The 23,257-nt window shown below is 48.5% G+C and overlaps 1 protein-coding gene across 5 annotated transcripts in view; it reads left to right on the forward strand.

The window, feature by feature from the left end:
* The window catches only part of PHF11 (PHD finger protein 11), a 438,587-nt gene that overhangs the window by 409,409 nt on the left and 5,921 nt on the right, over positions 1–23,257 (forward strand). For all 5 annotated transcript variants that reach the window (XM_085621915.1, XM_085621916.1, XM_085621912.1 and 2 more), the window contains one exon: positions 18,211–18,282. In XM_085621915.1, the coding sequence (XP_085478041.1) occupies positions 18,211–18,282 (72 nt within the window). The remainder of the gene's footprint in view (positions 1–18,210; positions 18,283–23,257) is intronic.

Below are 23,257 nucleotides of genomic sequence, written 5' to 3' on the forward strand. Positions count from 1 at the left end.
GATCACCCATGGCAATGTTAAGCATTGGAGAGCATATCCTCCTCTGACCTTAGACCAAACTGTCAAGAATTTCAGCAGTGGGTGACATTGTCAAGTTTCATGAGGTCATGAAAAGGCTGCAAAGAAGCTTGACACGGACATCTGTAATTGTTGAAACGTTACAGACAAAACCTTTTGCAAAATCTCTAGTAACTCTGGGCTCCAAACTCTTAGAAGCAACATTATATTTATCAAATCAACAAAGGGGAGACATGAGAAAAAATACAGACCCCTTTATAGGGCCCTTTATTTAGAGAGGCACAACCCCCTCAGAAACAAAAGTGAACATATGTATTTGCTGAGTTTAAGAAAGTCGGTGTCAGCGTCTTTTTAAGCAACAGATTCTTCGGCCTCCACAGCCACTTTCAGAAAGCCCCTCTGGACTTAATGGATCACTTTACAGTTCTATTCCTTAGTGCTGAGAGATGACTTTAGGTAATTAACTTAAAATATCATTGTTCTTTCAAACCAAATGATCAGTTGCTCAAATAGTTGTGGGCGCTCTGAACTTGTTGCTGGTGATTTAACTGGGGTTTGAGGTTTTTTTCGAGGTTAAAAATCAACTTTTCTCAATTTGAATCCCAAGTGGAAAAATGTAGGGCTTTACACCTTAGGTGCAACATTTTTTCAAATCGTATGTATGTAGCTGAGGTTGTATAGGAGGTGATGACAGAAGCAGAAATGTTGAAATCAGTCTAAAAGAAGCTAAATGAGTTTTCCAGAGGTCAGGGTAGACCTCTTGGGAAAGTCTTCTCTTACACCACAATGACAGCAGCATCATCAATAACAGAAACCTGCATGCTACCACCAAACACAATGTGTCAGGGGGAGAGGACACCAACAGAACACAGCAACTTTGGGAAAAGCTCCAGAAAGTACAGGTGAATGTTTGTGCATCCGTTGCTGAGCACACCTGTGTGATGGCTCTTATCACACCATCCTCCAGGATAGAAGAGTACAACCTAAAACAAATGGTTGCTAGCAGGGCTGACCTTAGTAGCAACAATCTGACAACGCCCCCATCCCAGTGACCTCTTTCTCCACGGATTCCGCCACTACCACCCTTTAGCAGTGCCCTCAACTCTCCATAGCCCCTCTCTGACATGTATTTGACTTGTTTTATAGAGCTACTCATACCCATGTGGGACATCAGAGCACTTTACATTACATATACACTTTATATTGAGACAGAGACTCAAACGTGTGTAAATGAGTCTATAGGAAAGGATACGAAAGACAATGAGGATTACAGGGTGTAAGAATCACGTCATCCATACTAGTAAGCAATATATATTTTTTATGAGTTTTTGGGCAGGGGATTTTTCAGATATGCAAAATAGAAAATACACAAAGCGCTCACAGAAATTAACAGAAAATAAAAAATCATCCCATTTGGGCAGGCAGTACTCAAGTCTGTGGAGCCAGGCCTGTAGAGGTAATGTCATGCTTGGCCTCCATCAAGGTGTAGTGTCCCTAACTGGCTCCAGACCAACCTCCCATATAAAATCACCCTTTAAAGTTTCATATCTCATCCTCTAGAGACGAGTGGGGCCTTTTTGTAGGTTCAAAACAGTTTTTGGGGGCAAGCCCTCGTCTTGTAGACTGTGCGTTCCAAACCCATGTAGCTTTCCAGACCCTGTTTCCAGTGCTCCTGGGACGGGGTCTGTGGCCGGCCTGGCCACGGCTCTATCACTTTTAGCTACCACAAGACCCATCTACAGGAGGGTCAACTGATATCTGTTGCCATCTAAGGCTATGGGTATGTGAAGGAAAATAACCTTTGGTTCTCTAGGAGCCTCCAGCCCAGCACCTCTCCTAGACAGTCAAGTACACCATTCCAAAAGGGGGCAAATTCCTCACAGGACCAAGTATTATGGAGGAAGTCTGTCAGTTGGCTGCAGTGTCTCAGACAGTCTGCTGTGTGAAGAATGCCCACTATCCCAAGTTGTTCCCTCCTATAATAAGCCCGATGTAGGAATATCAACTGGATAGCCCTTACCTGAGAGGCGATCACAGCCTCCCTAGGGGAGGTACAAGCATCCTGCCAGTCATCGTCTGTCAGGGGGATATTAAGGTCTGTCTGGTTCGTCAGCAGAATCTTGGCTTCCAGTCGACTGTACTATGGAAAGGCGTCAAGTCACGTTGTGATGGGGTGTGGGTAATTTTGGAGTCGACACAGCAGGGACACCATCTTGCAAATAGCCAAGCATTCCAAAATGGACAAGTGATTTTTAAAGGCTCACGTCTCTGTGTAGTTGGGCTAAGCGGGATCTAAGATTTCTGTTTTGATGTCTGCCACCCATACAATTGATGGGGCAAAGAAAGGATTTGGCCTTGTTATTAAAAAGTCCAGAGTATTCCCCCAAGATGCGGAGTTCTGAAGGTGCCACGTGCAGAAGTCTTGTTGCTCAGCAAGAAATATCAGGACATCATCTGTGTATAGGGCCACACTGTCTACAATGTTTCAGCTGTCCACTCAAAGCCCAGCATTTGGGTATCTATCCTGAGCCATCAAGCCAAGGGCTCAATCCCCCAGTTGCCACTGCCGGGTGCCCCTCTGCGCAGGGAACATGTCTGATGTTGAGGTTCCTATTTTCACCTGCGTTACCTATGTACAGCATTCAAACCCAGCCAATGAATTTAGTACCATAATTCATTTTGGTCATAAGGGTGAATGGATATTACCACCCAACTGAGTCAAAAACCTGCTAGTAGGAGGCAGGTGCTCTAGGCAGCCTATCAGCTAGTGCAGTAGCATTGTGTAACATCCTAGTGTTATGCTGAGTGGCTCGATGGGGCATGAACCTGGATGTAGGCAATATATTTTAAGAATATTTGACATGGCGAAGCACTAAGAAATAAAAGAACTTGCCACAGTAGTTACGGTTGGCTTTACTGATAAGAATGCATTTCTTCCCAAACCCTTTTTAGCAACATTAGGTTAATTAAAGACTGGGGAAAAACATAGGGCCGATTACGATGTTGGGCGAACTTGCGTTAGCCCGACACCATCTCGTAAACGGGACTGACTGACCTCCGGTCGGCGGTCCCAACCGCCTGTTCGGTCGCATTCGAACATTTCCCTATGGGAGGATGTGTTAGGGTCATAAACTGTCCGTAGTACATGCACCTCATGGGAATCTTAAAGTGCCTGCCACGGGATGAGGGGGGGGGGGCACCATAGGTGCCCCCTTGACCCTCAACCGGAGGCCTCGCACACAAGGGTGCCCTGCTAGGGGCCCCCAAAGACGCTTTCCGACAGGGTTTCCATGTAGGAAAGGCCAGCATGGAAATCTGCCTGAAACTGTGCATTGTAATCCCAAGGGGGTAAAGTCCTCCCTCTGGGATTACGGGCCGGCCTCCGACTGGTTGACGGGCGCCTTGAGCCCGTTGGAAGCCAGCCGGAATGACCACCCGGTTTCAATTCCAACCGGCTGATTCATAATCAGCCAGTCGGAATTGAAACAGACGTTGAAGGTCGGAAAGCCTCCAACCGAAGGTCAGAAAGCCTCCTGCCAAAGGTCGTAGGCTTTCCAACCACTGTTTTAATACGCCCCATATTGTTTTGACCTATACCTTGCAGTTTGCATGCAGCTTTTTGATAAGAGTTCTTAGGTCACTGTGCTATATCAGGATTGTAATTTATGAACTCCAAGTAATAAAAGGATCTTTGTGACAAAAGTAGTAACCCACTGAGCTATCCACATAAAATATAGTTTTGTTATCTGCATGGTACATATTCTTCCAGCAGCCATATGACGCCCTTGTTCTACTTTATGATGAGTCACAATTGCCACTAAACAAAACTCTGATCTCTCTCCTGCAGAAACATGTAAAGCTAGAGTTATCTTGACATTTTTCTTGTTGCCTGAAAACTGCTGAGCACACAAAGAATTCTGCAGCAGGATATTTTAAACCCACAAGTCATTTCTAAACATTAGGCCCCTGAGTTAAGCTTCAGGTGCGACTGCACCAGTCACCCTGCCCTAAAGCCAGCCCTGGTTGCTAGACAGTGTAGAAAATGACTACAAAAAAGATTTGGGAGTTCTCCAATTAATATTCTACCAGCCTCAAAGCCTTGCATTTACCAGGGCATCAACAAGAACAAGGGCACTTTACTCTCTAGGAACCAGGGTATGTCATGTGTAACAGAAACACCTGTTCCAGCAGAAAGTTAGGCTAATCTATAATATGATGTCAGAAAGAAAGAGGGTCTTGCAGACTTTATGTTCACATTCATTCTTTTTATCAGATTTGTTCAATTCAAATTGATATATACACAGACCAAGAAAAAACCATAGTGCTTTTGTGTCCCCAAGTGAAATGGAACCATAAAGCACTTTTTCTGGTCATTAGATTGTCCCCATATCCCTTGGTCCTGAAGAGACCCTGCCCTGTAAAAGGCTCGAAACGCCGTCGACTGTATTTGAAAGCGAACCAGTTTAACAGCTCTGACTATTGTACACAGAAGCTGGAATCATTACTAAGTTATTTGGTCGCCTCTTGTGGAAACCAAGCTGTACACGTTACATGTTTTTCACTGTTTGTTTTATGGTTCCATTTCACTTGAGGACACAAAAGCACTATGGTTTTTTCTTGGTCTGTGTATATATCAATTTCAATTTTACAATCTGATCAAAAGAATTAATGTGAACATAAAGTCTGCAAGGCCCTCTTTCTTTTTGACATCACCTTAACCCGTTTTTGTGATTGCGATTGTGCATTTGATTATTCTTATAGATTAGCCTAACTTTCCGCTGGAACCGTAGTGTTCGAGGCATATGAGCTGCAGATTACACACTTTTGCATAGATCGCCATCTGGTGTTGAGCCCGGATGTTTGCAGTTTGTTTTTCCTCTTGGAAAGTCTTTGGCAGTCACGAGGTCGGTGACTCCTCCCTTGGTTCGTATTGCACATGGGCTTCGGCTCCATCCTCAGATTGTTTTTTTCCGCCATCGGGCTCGGATGTAATACTTCGCGCTCCGGTTCCAAACATTCCAGTTCGACGATCGAAGCGGAAACCTCGCTCTCCGCTGTATTGTTTAGATACTGATCTCCTCAATCACCTTCTTCTTCGATGCACCTTCGATTCCAGTCATCGATGGCGGCCTTCGGGCCTATCCAGGCTCTGGTCCCGGCTGATGGAAAGAACTCCATTCAAGAAGTGCCCTCAATGTAGGTTCAAATTCCCCCACACCGATCTTCATGAGGTGTGCAACCTCTGCCTCTCCCCTGAACACGAGGCTCGAGACTGTCCCGCCTGCAAGTCTTTTAGATCCAAAAAGACTATTCGAGACCGAAGGGCCAGACGAAAAATGGCGCACTCCTCGACCTCCGTTCCAGTCGACATCTTCGGGGACGACGTCGAAGCTCCGGGACACCAGCACACCGAAGAGGACCTCGTCAGTGCTTCCGAAGCCGACGACTCGGATGTGGAGGACATCACCCCGGCGCAGAGGGTCGTGAGTAAAATACCCCCTCCCACACCCGCGCCGACACCCAAAAAGGCTTCGGTCACGCCTTCGCCTTCGGGCCTAGGCAAGACCAAAGACACTGCTTCGAACACCCCACCTTCGGGCCCGGTGACGAAGCCAAGTAAGCCTTCCGGCGGCTCGGGCTCGAGCCAGCCTGCCAGCGGTGCCGAAAAACACCCTTCGGCACCGAAGAAAAGATCGGCCTCTACCTCGACACCGAGCTCCACACCAAAGCCCTCGGTGTCGAAACCCAGCCTCTCGATGCCGACCAAACATCATTAGGCCCTCGGCACCGACACTCCCACGCCGAAGCCTGTATCGGCACCGAACAAAAAATCGGAGGTTCCCAAAAAGCACGGCACAGACAAGCCTAAGAAGCCGTCGGCCCCGAAAACGTCGGTGCCGACCGAACAACCAGTGTCGCAAGAACTTTTTACACCGGATCCTTTGCAAAAGACACTTACCAAGGATCCAAAAACTGGACATTTGGCACTGTCTTCTAAAAAGAGACAATTGGACAAACCAGCTCCACCACCAAAGAGGAAGGACTGTGCTACCTCCCCTTTCAGAGTGCCTTCCCCACCTCCTCCACCCTCTCCACCTCCTCCACCCTCTCCACCTCCTCCACCCTCTCCACCTCCACCCCCTCCACCTTCTCCACCCCTGCCACATCGCTCTCCGACCCCGTCTCCAGACCATGATGATCAGGGGGACCCATACTACGACCCAGCAGATGTGCCACAAGACCCCACCCCTACAGGATCCCCAGACCCCTGGGATGATTATAATAATCCAGACATTCCAGATGTCCCACAAGATGACCTATATCCATCCAGGCCATCGCCACCAGAAGACTCACTAGGTTTTCACCACCTACTTCAGAGGGCGGCACATTATCACGGGGTAGAGCTACACACTGACCCAGTAGAGGAAGATTTCCTCCTAGATACCTTTGATACAGCACATAGGTCTACTGCTATACTACCTATGCACAAAGGGGTAATAAAACATGCGCCAGAGGTTTGTAAAGACCCAGTCAGGGCTAGGGTCCTAAACCCACGCATAGAAAAGAAGTATAAAGCTGCCCCTACAGATCCTGCCTACATCAAAGGGCCAGCGCCACTGGATTCCCTAGTGGTATCCACCGCAAGAAAAAGATCAAATTCCCAGGCGTCAGGCGAAGCACCACCACCTGACAAGGAATCAAAGCTCCTGGACGCATCATGAAAACGCACTGCGTCACAGGCAGCTAATATATGGCGTATCTCCAACACTCAAGCGCTATTGGCCAGAAACGACAGAGCGCATTATGATGAACTAGAAACCATCATGCACCATCTCCCAGAAAAATATAAAAATAGGGCCAATGAATTAATCCAAGAGGGTAAGATCATAACCAATACCTCTATACGCTGTGCCTTAGACGCAGCAGACACAGCTTCCAGGGCCATTAACACCAGTGTCCTACTCCGTCGACACGCTTGGCTGAGAGTTTCAGGCTTTAAACCCGAGGTACAAGCCTCCATATTAAACCATCCGTTCGATCAGGAACATTTATTCGGTCCAAAGATAGATGAGGCCCTCGAGGAGATGAAAAAAGACACAGATACGGCAAAATCTATGGGATCCCTACAGTCACACCCTCCTAGACGCTCCTTTCGCCGCTCTTCCTTTCGGGGCACGGGCAGAGGCTACTCTTCAGATAGCGCGTCCACGTCCTACAAATGCCCTCCTCATCCTCAGTCCACCTTCACAAAAGGTTATCAAAGAGGCGGATATAGGAGGAGCCTAGCGCGCAACCAAGATGGCCGCGTAGGTGCGAGGCTCCCGAGGACCTCCGCGACCTCCTGCATAAATCCTGATTATATCCTGTCCTAGATGAGGGGACTGTGTTCGTGAGACCGAGCTGAGGTGCCACCCGTTTTCCGTTTCCAAATCGGACCTCGGACACCGGCGGGAGCATCGATTGAGGTTTGCGGCCTTCTCCACGCCGGCCCCCCGGATTGGAGTTGTGGGGCGATCCGGAGACAAAGTGAACAACAGCGGCGGGCGAGGCTGGGCGATTCGCGTACCCCGCACTTTCACTTTCGCTTTCGCGCCCTCCTTGCTGCCAAGCGAGGTAGGGTCGCGAGGCGGCGTGCGGTGGTGTGACTTCATCGGGGTGCCCTGCCGGCCCGCCAGCTGTGATCCGCCCTTCGGAGCGGTGGTCACCCTCCCCCGGAGCCCGTGAACCGGTCTGTTAGCCCTTTTCAAGGAGATTGGCACGATTTGGGGACTGGAGCCATGTCCACGAAACAAGATGGCGACCGGGAAAAGGTGAAATCGACCCGCCGTGGCGCAGCCCCTCAGTCTAACAACATGGACCGCTACACCCTCCAGAAGGGATCTCCGGAGGCGCCGCGTAGGTCCCCTGTTGGCCCGACTGATGCCCCTGCTTTGCCCGCGGATCTGACCCTCCGGGACGTCATGGGCGCCATCGCCGAGATGAAGGCCTCAGTGGACCAGCGCTTTGACACTCTGGCGCAAAAGATTGACTCGGTCCTCGTGGATGTGGGCCTGGTGAGGGCCGATCTGTCCAAGACGAATGACCGGGTCGACTCTTTGGCCCACACCACCTCGGGCCTCACAACGGACGTGGCGGCCCTCCAAAAGGAGGTGCGCCGACTGGGCCAGGCGAGCGCCCTGATGGATCGTCGACTGGAAGATTCCGAGGGTCGGGCCCGGAGGAATAATGTTCGCATTGTCGGGGTGCCGGAGGGACGTGAGGAGGAGGCGGCGGATCTGTTTGTGGAGGACCTGATCCTCACCCATCTCCGGCCCCGGGGGCTGAGTAAACTCTTCGCAGTGGAACGTGCCCACAGGGTCCCCGGAGGGAGACCTAAGATCGGAGCCCCTCCGAGGCCTCTCATTGCCCGGATCTTCAACTTTCGGGACAGAGACGCTATCCTGCAGACTTCTAGGCAGCAAGGACCGGTCAGACTCGACAATATGGACGTAAACTTCTATCCTGATTTTACTCCGGCGGTCCAGAAGCAGAGACTGAGTTTTCTCGGAGTCAAACGTCGCCTACGGGACCTGAACCTCAAGTATGCGATGCTTTTTCCAGCGAAGTTGAGGGTAGAGGTGGATGGCCGCACGCACTTTTTTGATCGTCCCGAGGCGGCCGGGGACTGGTTGGACACTTTGCCCGGGGACCGGGGCCGGGGGGGTGGGGGGGGCGCGGTTGGTGGGGAGGGCTTGCCGGATCAGGACTGAGGGACTAATAGTAGGCCTTGCTCTGGACAACATTATTGTCATCATTGACTGATTGTGTAAGTTCCCCTCCCGTGGAGGTCGTACGGGGTCTCTTGGGGGCTTTCCCTCCTCCTCTGGGGGACTAGTTAGTGTTTTCATCTATGGGGCGACAGGCACACTGCACTTTGGGGGGGCTGTTCGGGCTCATGCAGGGGTGCAGGGAAGGGGGAGTTCTGTTGGGACGGGTGGGTTGGGGTGGGGTGTTGTTCGTTTTTACCGCAAGGCAAACCCTTTACTGTATTGGTGTTTTTGATGTGCTCTCGGGGGGACGAGTGATGGCTTCTGTATGTGATGGGGGGTAGGGACTTGACTTTGTTGTCTTGGAACGTTAATGGACTGGGGGATAGGATTAAGCGAGGTGTGGTCCTGCAGTATCTGAAACGCATTTCGCCAGATGTGGTCTTTCTGCAGGAGACACACCTTATTGGTAATTCCTTCTTTGCCATGAATCGGCGTGGCTATCGTTTGGTGGCCCACTCGGGCTTCACGTCTGGCTCGCGGGGGGTGGGCATCATGGTTAAGAACTCGCTCCCGCTGGAAATAGATGAGGTGCGCCATGATGAGAGGGGACGCTACACTGCCTTGGTGGGGAGAATGGAGGGCAAAGTGATTGTCTTTGTTTCAGTGTATGTCCCACCGGGGCTACAGTCTACTACTTTTGCGGACCTGGGGCGCCTCCTCCTTGACCTTCCGGGGGGGCTTCTGGTGGTTGGGGGGGATTTCAATGCGGTGGTTTCGGGGACTATGGATCGTCACCCCCCTAGGGACCTCCCCCGGGCGCAGGCGTGGCTGTCCGGCCTTTTAGATACATTGGGATTGGTGGACTGCTGGCGCTTAAAACATCCCACGCAGCTGCAATACACCTTCCATTCGGGTGCCCATGGTAGCCTCTCGCGGCTTGATCATATCCTTGTCCCTGCGGCCTATGCTGGGAGGGTGGGAGAGGTGCGCCATCTGGCGCGGGGTATTTCAGATCACTCCCCGCTCCTGTTGCACTTTGGTGTCCTCCCGAGGGGGGAGGGCAGGGTAGCTCCAGTCAATGCCTGGTATCTGCGCGACCCCACTATTCGCGCTGACCTGATTAAATCCTTGCAGCGGTATTTCGAGGAGAATGTGGGGTCTGTCCCTTCGGCTATCTCCCTTTGGGAGGCCTTCAAGACAGTTATTAGGGGGGAGGCCCTCTCCTTCATATCCCATGCCCGGAGGCGCGAGCAGGAGGAGGTGACCCGAGTGGAGGCCGAAATTACTGAACTAGAGGGTGATTTGGGGAGTGGGGTGACGGATGCTGCACTGCATGTTCTACACCTTAAGCAAGCGGCCTATAGGGCCCTCGTCACGGAGGCAGCCAGGGGCCTCAGTAGAGAGCAACAGGGGCGACTGTATGATGTGGGTGATAAGGCTGGTAAATTGATTGCGTGGTTGGATAAAAAGGAGAGAGCGAGTCGTGTGGTTCCGCTGATCGAGAGGATGGATGGTGTACGTGTCACCGAGCCAGAAGACATTGTCTCTTGCTTCGCGGATTATTTCCGCGAGGTGTATTCCCCGGTCTCTCCCTGCTCGGAGGCGGATTCTCAGGCCCTGCTTCGAGATATCGCGCTGCCCTCCCTTTCGGTGGAGGACAGGGAGTCGTTGGATGCTGCTCCTACCTCGGACGAAATTGCCCTCGCTAAACGCTCGGTTGCATCTGGCAAGGCCATGGGCCCGAACGGCATCCCTATCGAGTTGTATAAGCTGCGACCGGACGTACTGGCAACCCACCTCCGCGCGATGTTCCTTGCGGCCCACTCGCGGGGCTCCCTCCCGCCGGACCAACGTCTGGCTACAATCGTGGTGATCCACAAGGAGGGGAAACCCCGAGACCGGGTTACCTCCTATCGGCCTATCTCGCTCTTGAATGCGGAGCCCAAAATCCTTGCCAAGGTGCTTGCCAACCGGCTGGTCGGCGTGGTGGGCGATTTGGTCCACCAAGACCAGTCTGGCTTTATCCCCCATCGCAACACGGCCCTCAATCTGCGGCGCTTGCACGGGGTGCTTGCGCGTGTTCCGTTTGTGCGGGAGCCGGCCATCTTGGCGTCCTTAGACGCCACCATGGCGTTTGACACGCTCGAATGGCCATACATTTGGGCGATGCTGGCGAAATTTGGTTTTGGACCGGGATTCATCAGCTGGGTCAAATTGTTGTACTCGGGCCCGTTAGCGCAGGTGGTAGTGAATGGGCGAGTCTCGGCCCCGTTCGCGCTGGGACGGGGCACGCGACAGGGTTGCCCCTTGTCGCCGCTCCTGTTTGCATTGGCCTTGGAACCCCTGGCGGAGTGGCTGCGGTGGCACCCTTCCATCCGTGGTCTCCGTTGGACCCCCGAGTATGAGGACCGCGTGTCCCTCTACGCTGACGATATCCTTTTGTACCTAGCCTCCCCGCGCAAATCACTGATTGTCCTGGTTGATGTTCTGCGCTCCTTTGGCCGTAACTCAGGCCTTGTCATCAACTGGGCTAAATCATGTGTCTATGTGCTTTCCGGGGAGGCTCCCGTCCTCCCGCGGGGATGTCCGATCCAGATTGCCTCGCAGGGGTTTCGGTACCTGGGTGTCTATATCACGCTGGACCCGGCGGCCCGCTACGAGCGAAACTTGCTTCCCCCCCTCCAACGCTTGAAGGAGGACGTCGCGCGCTGGCGGCACCTGCCGCTTTCGCCGCTCGGCCGGGCGGCATTGTTTAAGATGATGTTGTTGCCGCGCTTCCTGTACGCTCTCCAGAACACTATGGACCTAGTCCCGGCGCGCTACTTCCGTGAGGTGGAGAGTCTACAGCGCCGCCTGTTCTGGGACGGGAGGCCGCGTATAGCCCTGGCGAAGTTGACGCTCCCGTGGTATGACGGGGGGATTGCCCTCCCGGACATTAAGCGGTATTACTGGGCCTCCCAGCTAGCTGCAATTAATCACGGCCTCTATGGGCCCGCCTTGAACCCGGCATTTGAAATGGACAAGATGCTCCTGCCCGGTGGCGACTACAATCGAGCACTCTACTCTGGCGCGCCGGATCCCCGCTTGACGGGGCCCACGCGTGTCATGGTGCGGGTGTGGCACGCGGCCAATGCAGCTATGGGGTGGAAGGACCGTTTGACCCGGGCGTCGCCATTGTATGCGCCTCAGCGGTTGGGCTCCCTGTGGACCTCGAAGGGCTTCGAGAAGTGGGACACGATTGGCATCAGTAAAGTGGGGGACCTCTGGACGAGAGGGGGATTTAAAACATTCGAGACGCTGCAGACGGAGTTTCAGCTGCAGGGCAGTGAATACTTTCGGTACTTGCAGGTCCGTCATGCGCTGGGCTCCGTCTTCCCAGACGTCGCCTCCATCCCGGAGTCTTCCCCCCTGGAGGATAGAGTGCTGGATGGCCACGTTCCGGATAGCACGATCTCCCTCATTTACAAAAAATTGATTAATGACCGCTCGGGCCTGCTGACCGGCCTCCGTGAGGCTTGGGTTGCCGACGGGCTGGAGTTGGACGACGAGGACTGGATTTCCGCGGTGGCCTCTCCGAAGGAGGTGGCCATACCGGCTCGCCTTCGCTTCGTCCAGCTTAAGATACTCCACCGGGTTTACATGACGGGGCCGAGGCTTCTGCGTATGGGTTATGCTGAGGATGGGTTGTGTAAGCGTGGGTGTGGTGCTTTGGCGACTTTTTTGCATATTTTGTGGGAATGCCCGAAGGTGGAGCGATTCTGGCGTGGTGTGCATGAGGTCCTGCGTCTGGTTACGCATGTCGCACTGTTGCCTGAAGCGAGGAGATGCTTGCTGAATGTGTGGGAACCAACTGATTACTCGGTTCCGCAGACGCGATGGGTGACTCTGGGATATATGATAGCTAAGCGTGACATCGCTCAACTGTGGGGATCCCAGCGGCCCCCGGCGGTGTCGGCCTGGAAAGAACATATGGATTGGTGCATGTTCCGAGAAAAGGTGGTGTATGTGGCGAGGGGCAAGCCTGGGGCGTGGGTGAAAATATGGGGCCCCTGGAACGCCTACCGCGGGGGTATTTGCGAGCCACCACTGCTCCCTGCTGCCTCACCGGCTCCGTCCCCCTAGTTGACCCCCTCCCCCAGCCCCGGGCACAGAGTTCCCCCAGTCCTGGACTTGTTTCCCTTCCCCCTCTTCAGATTCCTGTGGATGGTCGGGGTCCCTTATTCGAGGAGCACGTGTGTTACCTTCGATTGCGGGTTGCCTTGCGGGTGTGTTTTTCTATGTTGTTGCGTGTGTATAAAATGAAACCGTATTGTGGGCTTAGAGTTATGTGGCTTACGTCGTTGATGTCTCCTGATTTGCTTCTTTGTAACGCCAAGTGCCCTTTTGTAAGTTTGTCAGGTGCTCCTGTCACTATAGCGGCCGGCCGGAAGGTTGTAGGCCCATACTTGTATATACTTGAGATTGAAATAAACGGTTTCAACAAAAAAAACACAAAAAAAAAAAAAAGAGGCGGATATAGAGGCAACAACAATAAAGGCAGAGGCAAAACAAATACCGCCCGCTCTGCCACACCGCCTACCCAATGACTTCCCCCTGCTCCCCCCAGACCATCCCACTCCGGTCGGGGGCAGATTAAAAAATTTCCTTCACGTCTGGGAGTCCATCACATCACATCAGACAAGTGGGTGACCCAAATTATTCGTTCAGGGTACTGCCTGGAAATCACATCTACACCCCCCCACCCCCCCCCCACCCCAACATTCCACCCAGGCAACGCCCAATGTCACAAGAACATTCCGCGTTACTAAAACAAGAGGTGATCTCCCTCCTACAAAAACACGCAATAGAACAGGTCCCCCACGATCAGCAAAATGTAGGGGTCTACTCCCTATATTTTCTGATACCAAAAAGAGACGAGACTCTACGACCTATCTTAGATCTCCGGCCTCTAAACATATACATACATTCGGACCATTTTCACATGGTAACACTTCAGCAGGTACTTCCGCTCCTCTCCCAGAACGACTTTCTCACCACACTGGACTTGAAAGACGCGTACTTTCACATTCCGGTACACCATGCCCACAGAAAGTACCTCAGATTTGTAGTGGACGGGCAACACTACCAGTTCAAGGTGCTCCCATTCGGGGTCACAACAGCACCACGGGTATTTACCAAGTGCCTAGCGGTAGTGGCGGCACACCTCAGAAGACAGCACATTCACGTCTTCCTGTATCTGGGTGACTGGCTCATAAAAGCCGCGTCCTACAACCAATGTGTACACGACACCGCCACTACAATCCAGCTACTTCACCAACTAGGCTTCACGGTGAACCACCAAAAGTCCCAACTAACACCATCCCACATAAAGCAATACCTCGGTGCCACCATAGACACCTCAAAAGCCATTGCCTACCCCAATCCGGCAAGGATCGCAAGCATTCAGGCTTTGCGTCAAAAATTCATACTTCAACACTCCCTCCCAGCAAGAGTGTTTATGCAACTGATAGGGATGATGGCCTCTTGCATTTTTATAGTGCCTCATACAAGACTCCAGATGCGTCCACTCCAAGAGTGCTTAGCGCGCCAATGGAAGCAGTCCCAGGGACAACTGACAGATCTGGTGTTGGTAGACGGTCGCACCCATCGCTCTCTGCAGTGGTGGAACACCACAAATCTTTCCAGAGGTCGACCGTTCCTGGACCCGGTTCCACAAATAATCCTGACAACAGACGCATCGCTCTCCGGCTGGGGAGCTCATCTACTACACCTCACAGTGCAGGGCACATGGACGCCGCAACAAAAGTTACTCCACATCAATCATCTGGAGCTACTGGCAATCTTTCTAGCCCTAAAATCCTTTCACACACAGATTTTAGGCAAGGCAGTCCTTATCCGCACGGACAACATGACCGCCATGTAAACAAGGCGGCACACACTCTCCACAGCTCTCTCAAATAGCACAGAGCATATGGAGATGGGCAATTCCACACAAAATCTTTCTCCTAGCCCAACATGTCCCAGGAGTCCAGAACACCATGGCAGATCTGCTCAGCAGACAGACGCAGCAGATCCACGAGTGGGAACTTCACCCGCAAGTTCTTCACCCGTTCTTTCAAATGTGGGGGCATCCACAAATAGACCTATTCGCCACCCACGAAAACAAAAAATGCCCAAGCTTCGCCGCCAGATACCCACACCCATTGTCCAAAGGCAATGCGATATGGATGAACTGGTCAGGCAAATTTGCATACGCTTTTCCACCTCTCCCACTAATTCCATTAGTGGTGCGAAAGCTACAACAGCACTCCCTCACACTCATTCTAGTAGCTCCAACATGGGCCAGACAACCATGGTACACCACGTTGCTGGAACTCTCAGTAGTGCCACACCAAAAATTACACCTCTCACCATGCCTCCTAACCCAGAACCATGGAGAGATCAGACACCCGGACCCAGCTCAGCTCAACCTTGCGATCTGACTCCTGAAATCCTAGAGTTCGGATACCTTAACCTTCCCCCCCCCCCCGACTGTATGAATGTTATCAGAGAAGCTAGACGTCCTACCACTAGAGCCTGCTACGCTGCCAAGTGGAAAACATTTGTTGTTTATTGCCATAATACAATCAACCCTCTAGATGCATCCATACAGCACATCATATGCTACTTGATACACCTACAAAGATGTAACCTAGCATATACATCCATTTGGCTACACCTCGCAGCAATTGCCGCTTACTTACAAAACAGACAGCACCTATCACTTTTCAGAGTGCCTGCCATTAAAGCCTTCATGGAAGGCCTAAAACTAATAATTCCCCCCAGGGTGCCACCCTCACCTGTGTGGAACTTAAATATAGTGCTCACAAGGCTAATGGGACCGCCTTTTGAACCCTTGCATAAATGCGAACTGCAATTCCTCACATGGAAAACAGCTTTCCTGGTAGCCATCACCTCCCTTAGAAGGGTCAGTGAAATACAAGCACTTACTATACAAGAACCTTTTCTCCAAATGCACCCAAACAAGGTTGTCCTCCGTACCAACCCAAAATTCCTACCCAAAGTCATCTCACCCTTTCATCTAAACCAATCGGTAGAATTACCGTTTTTTTTCTCGCAACCTCAAACTTGCAGAAAGGGCTCTACACACACTGGATGTTAAAAGGGTCTTGCTTTACTATATCCAGAGAACACAACCTTTCAGAAAGACAAAGCAACTGTTTGTCTCTTTCTCTCCACCTCATAAAGCCAACCCCATCTCTAAATCAGGGATAGCTAGGTGGATTGTAAAATGCATACAGATTTGCTACCACAAAGCAAAACGCACGCTATCTGTTCCCCCTAAAGCCCACTCTACAAGAAAGATAGGGGCTTCTATGGCTTTTCTAGGGAACATCCCCTTAGATGATATCTGCAAGGCAGCTACATGGTCAACACTGCACACTTTCACTAAACATTACTGTGTAGATGTGCAAACCAAACAACAAGCTAGTGTGGGCCAGGCTGTACTGAAAACACTATTTCAAACCACTGCAGCAGATACCGGTGGTCGCCGCTAGGGTTGGGAACTGCTATATAGTCTATGCAAAAGTGTGTAATCTGCAGCTCATATGCCTCAAACGGAATATGCTACTTACCAGTATGCATCTGTTCTTGGCATGTAGAGCTGCAGATCTACACACGCCCACCGGCCTCCCCGGCTACCTGTATATGTTCCAGTCTATCTTATTTAGATACAACACACATGGGTTTCTTTACTGTTATTACTACGCTCCATCTTTCCCTGTTGGCGATAAACAATCTGAGGAAGGAGCCGAAGCCCATGCGCAATACGAACCAAGGGAGGAGTCACCGACCTCGTGACTTCCAAAGACTTTCCAAGAGGAAAAACAAACTGCAAACATCCGGGCCCAACACCAGATGGCGATCTATGCAAAAGTGTGTAGATCTGCAGCTCTACATGCCAAGAACAGATGCATACTGGTAAGTAGCATATTCCTTCTGTTACATTTTACCAGGGCATCAGCAATATCCCATCACTAGTTTTAGCAGCACTTTACGAATTATGGATCACAGATCAGCATCAAGGGTGCAACTTACTGTATTCTTGGAAGAAAGTAGGTGAATGGGACTAAGTAACACTGACATCCTCCATATGATGCATAGGTTGGTTGAAGATCACATGACTTGCCTCTTCCATTGAGACGTTTATTAAGATAATCCACTGCCTGTCAAATACAGTTACAAGGAGCACCCATTAAGTGTGGGCCCCTAAAAATCCCAAGGACAATGGGATCTGGGTTACAATTTGTGTTGTCCCATACAATTTCCAAAAGCTCTACAAGGTTTACAATATGGCATGGCCTGCATTGTAAAACAGCACGTAACATAACAAATGTAAAACCTTCGACTACTCCCTGGATTCCCTACATAATTTATGTGAGGTTGAATGTCCGTTTAATCATGAAGATTCTCTTTTTCTGTGTTATTCAGTTTCTGCTTTTCCTGTGCCTCTTAGGATCTTTCTTTTGCAGAACTGAATTAACTATACATCAATGATGTTAGTGATTAGTACAAATACATGCAGCTAGGCTCTGGCTTTGTGAACTCCCCACATCAGCAGCCATAACAGAATGTATCACTAGGTAAAATGGGCTGGACAGACTGGCCACATTATAATGTTGAATAATACATTTGTAGCCCCCCTTCTGTAGGTTGTCATATGAAGCTAGTATAGTGATGGAGTAAGAATAATGTCAATTGGCCTGAAATCCCAAAAAGATATAAAGAAAAAGTAAGGTGGGAAGTACCAGAATTAAAGATGTGGTGAAACAAGGGGGAGCAGAAAAAAGAGGGAGAAGAAAGACCGAAAAGGAGAAAGAAAAAGAACAAAAAAAGAAAGAGAAGAAAACATTGTAGAAAGTAGATAAGAAAGAAAGCAAATCAGAATAAAAAATAAAGCTAAAAATGGGAGGAGCACAGAAAAGTGGATGAAAAAACAAACAAAATGAGAGAGAAAAGGGACAAGAAAGAAAAATGAGAAAAAAGAAGAGAAGTAAAACATAAAAAAAATTGAAGAAATAAAGACGAGCTGAAAAAAATTAAAGGGGTTAATTAAGAAGGAGGTAAGCAAAAAAATAAAGCTGAGAGGGAAGGAAGAGGGGGAGAAGAAAGAAAGGTGAAAAAGAAAAATGTCACAGGAAAAAATAAGGGTAGAAAAAGTAGAATGAAAGAAAGATCAAAAGAAATATTGAAAGAAAGGTAAGCAGAAAGAAGAGGAGAAAACAGTAATGAAATGGGCAGAGAAAAAGGAAATTAGGAGGAAAGAGCGGGAAATAAAGGAATAAGTAAAGCGAGGGAAATTCATGGAGACATTATCTGTTCATGATTTTATAATAGTATGTGAATGTATACCTATTAATAAGAACTTTTTTATTTTCAGACTGTGAGCAAGCATTTCATGTCCTGAGAGCTACAGGATGTCTTCAAAATATTGCTAGAGAAGTAAAACAAGGTAAGCTTGTCTGGTTCTGTATGATTATCGTTAACCCACCCTAAAACTTCCCAATGTTTAAATTATTTGATAGCATATCCCTGTCTCTTCTATTTCAAGTGATCCTGGTGGCCCAGGGAGATTTAGGTTAGGGTAGACAAAAATATTATTGTTATTTCTGAGTTTGTAAAGCGCCTGGTTACACTTATCAGTGTGTCCCCGCGCTAAGAATACTTGGTTCACTTAACAGAAATACAAATATTTCTTGTATGGTCCCCTCTTAAGCCGCCTTCTGGATCTCGTATCTACAAAGATGATTGAATCATGCACCTCGCCCAACGCGTCCCACATAGCTCTTCCCATATGGGTCCCTTACAAACAAAGATACCTCTCCTATCAGTCATACAGAGCTGTTAGTAATTGTTCTGGACAATTAAAGCGTCATGATGCCACACTTGTAAATGTTGTACGCTATATAAGTGTTCAATAACATATCTTCACAGTAGAAAGTTAAGATTGCAACTTTTGTACCTACTAGAAAATTACGACGCCCTTAGCTAGATTCGACAGTTCACCAGGGTGCTGCAGCACACAGTTTGGGAATTTCTGCTCTAGGATATTATTTTTCATATTTAAACCTATAAAAGCATGTGAACTGGCTGAGTTGATGAGCCCTGTAAATCCAAAGTTTTTTCCTTTGTCCCAGTGTTTATATTGCTTTTTAAGGATCCTCATTATTTTTCTCCCTCACATATAATAGACTGTTCAGTCTTATTTGAAAATGTTTTTCTGCCTAAGGAAGCAAAAAAGGGAAGAGTAATTTCCTTATTAAAACGTCCTCTGCAGTCTAATTACTGGCTAGTTACCGTTCTGACTCTCAAGTTTATGAAAAAATGTATACTCCACACATTTCAATAGTGTAAATTGAACTCAGTTTCCAACTTCAATTCAGTCAGGTCTCAGGATAAGTCCATAGTTCTTAGTCACTTTTGACTGCACTCTAGGATGATCTTTTGGATTAGGAGATTATTTTACCAGTGCCAAGTATATGTGATTAGACAGGCTGTGTAATGGATTAACATCTTTCTTTCATCTGGTGTGATGTGGTGGCTACCCACTGTGTTGTAATCTGTTTACATGCACAAACCTGTGCATGCCATTGCCCCACACTCAATGAACTTTTAACCAAACATATATGATTTAAGTGGGAGTGAGTGGTGCATTGAGTGTGGGAAATTACTTCATACATCCCCATTTTTAGGGTATTTCTTCATATGGAAAATACATTTCCTCTGCCGCCCACCACGAGTTCTCTCAATGGCTCCATGTAGGAGTGCAATGTCTTATTCTTCAGGGAGGTGGATGGTGACAAGATAAACCCCAGAGGAACCTCACATGTTATATGTAGGTGATCCTAAGAATCCCATTTAAACAGATTGCAATGTTTCAGACAGAAAATATTTAAATATATCAGGAACCTTACAGCTTGAACTTAAGGAACTAAAACAGAAATTAGTGCCAAATGGTTCACCTTATCAAATGCTGCTGAAAAAACAAGTACTGCTAGCAAGAATCCCCATTTTTATTAACCCTGAAGATGGGCATATTTTCCAGGTATGCCGTCAATTTTACTGCCACTGTTCTGATCTTGGCCAACTCTAGGAGGCTGTAGGGAAGCTGGTAGTTGTCAGGGCTTGCATTAGGCTTCAGTAGAAACGGGGCAATGAAGTCATTACTGTACTCCCCTATAAGGCACATTCAGCTTTGATTGTGGTCACATGGATATATGCTATTGATACTGCGCTTGTCTGAAAAGGAGGTTTCAAGAATTACTATCTTGTTTGTTGTACACCCCCATCTAAATATGATCTCCAAAAAATTCATGACTTACTCTTTATATAGGATTGTCATGCCTTTTAATAAACCACAAATTTAGATCAATTAAAAAGACTGATCTTATGCAACATTACTTCCCACCCCCCCCATCTCTCGTGCTAGGGCACAATCAGGCCAAATAACAAATGCCAGCCGTAAGGTTTCTTACCTGCTTGTCGTATTGGCATTGTGTTTTCTGCTTATTTACTTTGAAAGCTAAATCCTGTATTGTTTCAGATTATTTTATGGCCTCGGTTTAATTGTGTCCTCATTGGTGTCCTCCCAGCAGAGAGGAAGGGAGGTTTGTTACTTTTTTTTAAAATTAAAATTCTTTTTGACAAGCACAATCATCAACTAATTTTAACCACCTTCAATTCCACTTTTTTATCTACCCGTCCATTGGCACAAGAGAGGAGCAGGGACTTCATATCAACGAACTACACCATTGAATGTCTCCCATTTGAGTGTAAGAGAAATTGAAATTGCTGATGAATGATAACATACAACTATGTATTGAAAGAAAAGAAGAGATATGGTACATTGCCTCAGCTCCAAGGCAACAAAATTCACTTTTGGGGCTGAGGAGTAAAAGTTCTAACTAATCTTATAGAAACATACAAAACTACTTTCCAATAGGTCTGATGTAATGCCTCTATCTGTCCCTGCCTCTGTCTGTCCCTGCCTCTGTCTGTCCCTGCCTCTATCCGTCTGTCCCTGCCTCTATCCGTCTGTCCCTGCCTCTGTGTGTCTCTATCTGTCTCTATCTGTCTGTCCCTGCCTCTATCTGTCCCTGCCTCTATCTGTCCCTGTCTCTATCTGTCCCTGCCTCTATCTGTCCCTGCCTCTCTGTCTCTATCTGTGCAGAAGTGGGACAGGAAACGCTATAAGAAATCCTACTGACTTTCCCCAGCCATGCTGACATTGCCCTGCAGTCAGTAGTTTTGGTCATTGAGACATCACCTGCCCCCTGTCTGAGCCACTCAGCAAAGATTAGAGCCGAGAATGTAAAGCAGTTGTCACAACAACAGACTGACAATCTGATTACCAGGGAAACAAAAGGTGCTTCTAGCGGCCCTGCCCCCCCTGGAACTAAGAAAACATTTCGGGGGGGGGGGGGGTTGGGGGGCTGAATCTTTAAGAAATAGGCAGAGTGGAGCTGCAGGGGCTCTTAGAAGGGGTGAAACAACAGCAAGGCCTCATTAACATGCAAATGGTCTTTTAAAGACCTGTGAAGTGCTCGGGGGCGGCTGTGTGTGGCCCGGGAAGCTGTCTCATCCCGGGCTGCCACACGCGACGGGGGGTGGGGGGGCTGAAGCCCTTTGAGTCCAATGGGTGTTGCGCGCCTGAATACAACAAAAGTACAGTGTTTAATGTCATAAGAATTTGATATTAACTGTATGCTGGGTGAAAAACGTCGTGAAACTGTAATCTTACACGGCAGGGAGCGCTCGGCATCCTGTGATTCTGGGCAAATCACCTAATCTCCCGGTGCCTAACAAAATGCAAGTGTTAATCTGTAATGCAGCTGGTGCTCATGTAAAGCACTTTAATACCGTCAGGTCGAGTCAATGATGATCATCAAGTCCTGGGAGAATTCTAGAAAACCTGCTTTGTGAATTTATCAGGGTTTATCTGCAAAATTTGCACTGTGTATTTTTAAGGGGCAAATAAATAAACTGGGGTAGATTTTTGATGGAATCTGCACGCGTTTTGCTTTTGATGCCACAAAAAACAAGTGGCAGCACACCGATAGTAGACATGACCTGAATACATTTAGGGAAGGTGGTTTATTGCGAAGAGGCCTTTGGGCGAGTCCATTTCTGACAGCTTCGAGGGGTTTCCGTGCATGCCACGGTCAGCCAAGAGGCAAGATTGCTTGCCTTGGAGGAGGCCTCATGGCACGAAGGAAGGCTCTCCCGGGTGGTAACTCGAAGCACCATGTGATTTTCGACAGCTGCTCCAAAGTGCTCGCACTTTCCCTCCCAGTCACATAATTCTATTAGCGCCACCACTTGAACGTCTGCGCTCGCGCAGTCTCTTGAAACGCGGGCCTCGGAAATCAATTCGATTACCTCTCTGAATTAAGTATGCACAACTGAGAGCCCCTGCGGGCCGCCAAGGAAGGCTTGCCGGGCCGTACTATGAGTACCCCTGGTCTAGACAAATACCACTGTTGATAACTATGCTGTAAAAAAAAGTCTACCTAGATAAGCTATGCTCAAAAGCAGAGAAAAGAGGATTCCAGCATAGCAAAATCGAATTCTGTATTTTGACATTGATTCAGATATTAATTGTATTATGGTTAAACAGTCAAAGGAGCATGTTAGATACAGTTGGGCCGAAAATCGTGAGCAGTTATCATGGACAATGTATGCAAATTATAGATTTCCATGGCCCTCGTCATCCAATAGACTTAATCCTGACAATGTGCTTGAGAAAGTTTGGAAAATGTGTACATTTGATTGGCAAAGTTGTGTCAAGCTTCGCTAATAAATATGGTTGTTTTCCCTTTGATTTCCAATGCTGGAAGTACAGTTGCTCCTGCCTTTTACAGGAGTATTATGTGTGGGGTGCCAGTTACTGTGCACATGTTCATTTTAATATGCATTTCATATGTATATATTCTGCCACACAGTACCTCACAGCACGATTAGTAGCTATAGTCCCCTATCCATCTCTGAGGGTTAATGGGGAAAGGCTTCATCTGAAGGTTCACAGGCTGCTTGCCTTTTGCACTGCTAGGTGTTCCCTTGCACAACAAGTAAGCATGCCTTCCAAATATTCACGTTGATATTTAGGTAAGTTAAAAATAGATGCAGAAATATCATGAAAATATCGAATTTTCTAATGAATTCAATCCTTCAAGATAGATAAAGCCATGTAAAGTATTTATTGTATTGCTGTTCAGTATTATGCAAAAAACGAATATCCTAATATTAATTGCGAGAATGAAAAGTTTGTGGAATCATAAAGAATTATTCTAACGAAATATATTTTACCTTACTAAATGTATTAATGACAGTAGAGTTTAACTATTTCAACTGTAACTTTTCATAAGAGTTAGTGTCAGGAAGAGGTTGTTACAGTAATGCAATGTGCAGTTTAATACCCAATATTTGTG

This window comes from Triturus cristatus, chromosome 8, assembly GCF_964204655.1.
Source record: "Triturus cristatus chromosome 8, aTriCri1.1, whole genome shotgun sequence".
Classification (NCBI taxonomy): domain Eukaryota; kingdom Metazoa; phylum Chordata; class Amphibia; order Caudata; family Salamandridae; genus Triturus; species Triturus cristatus.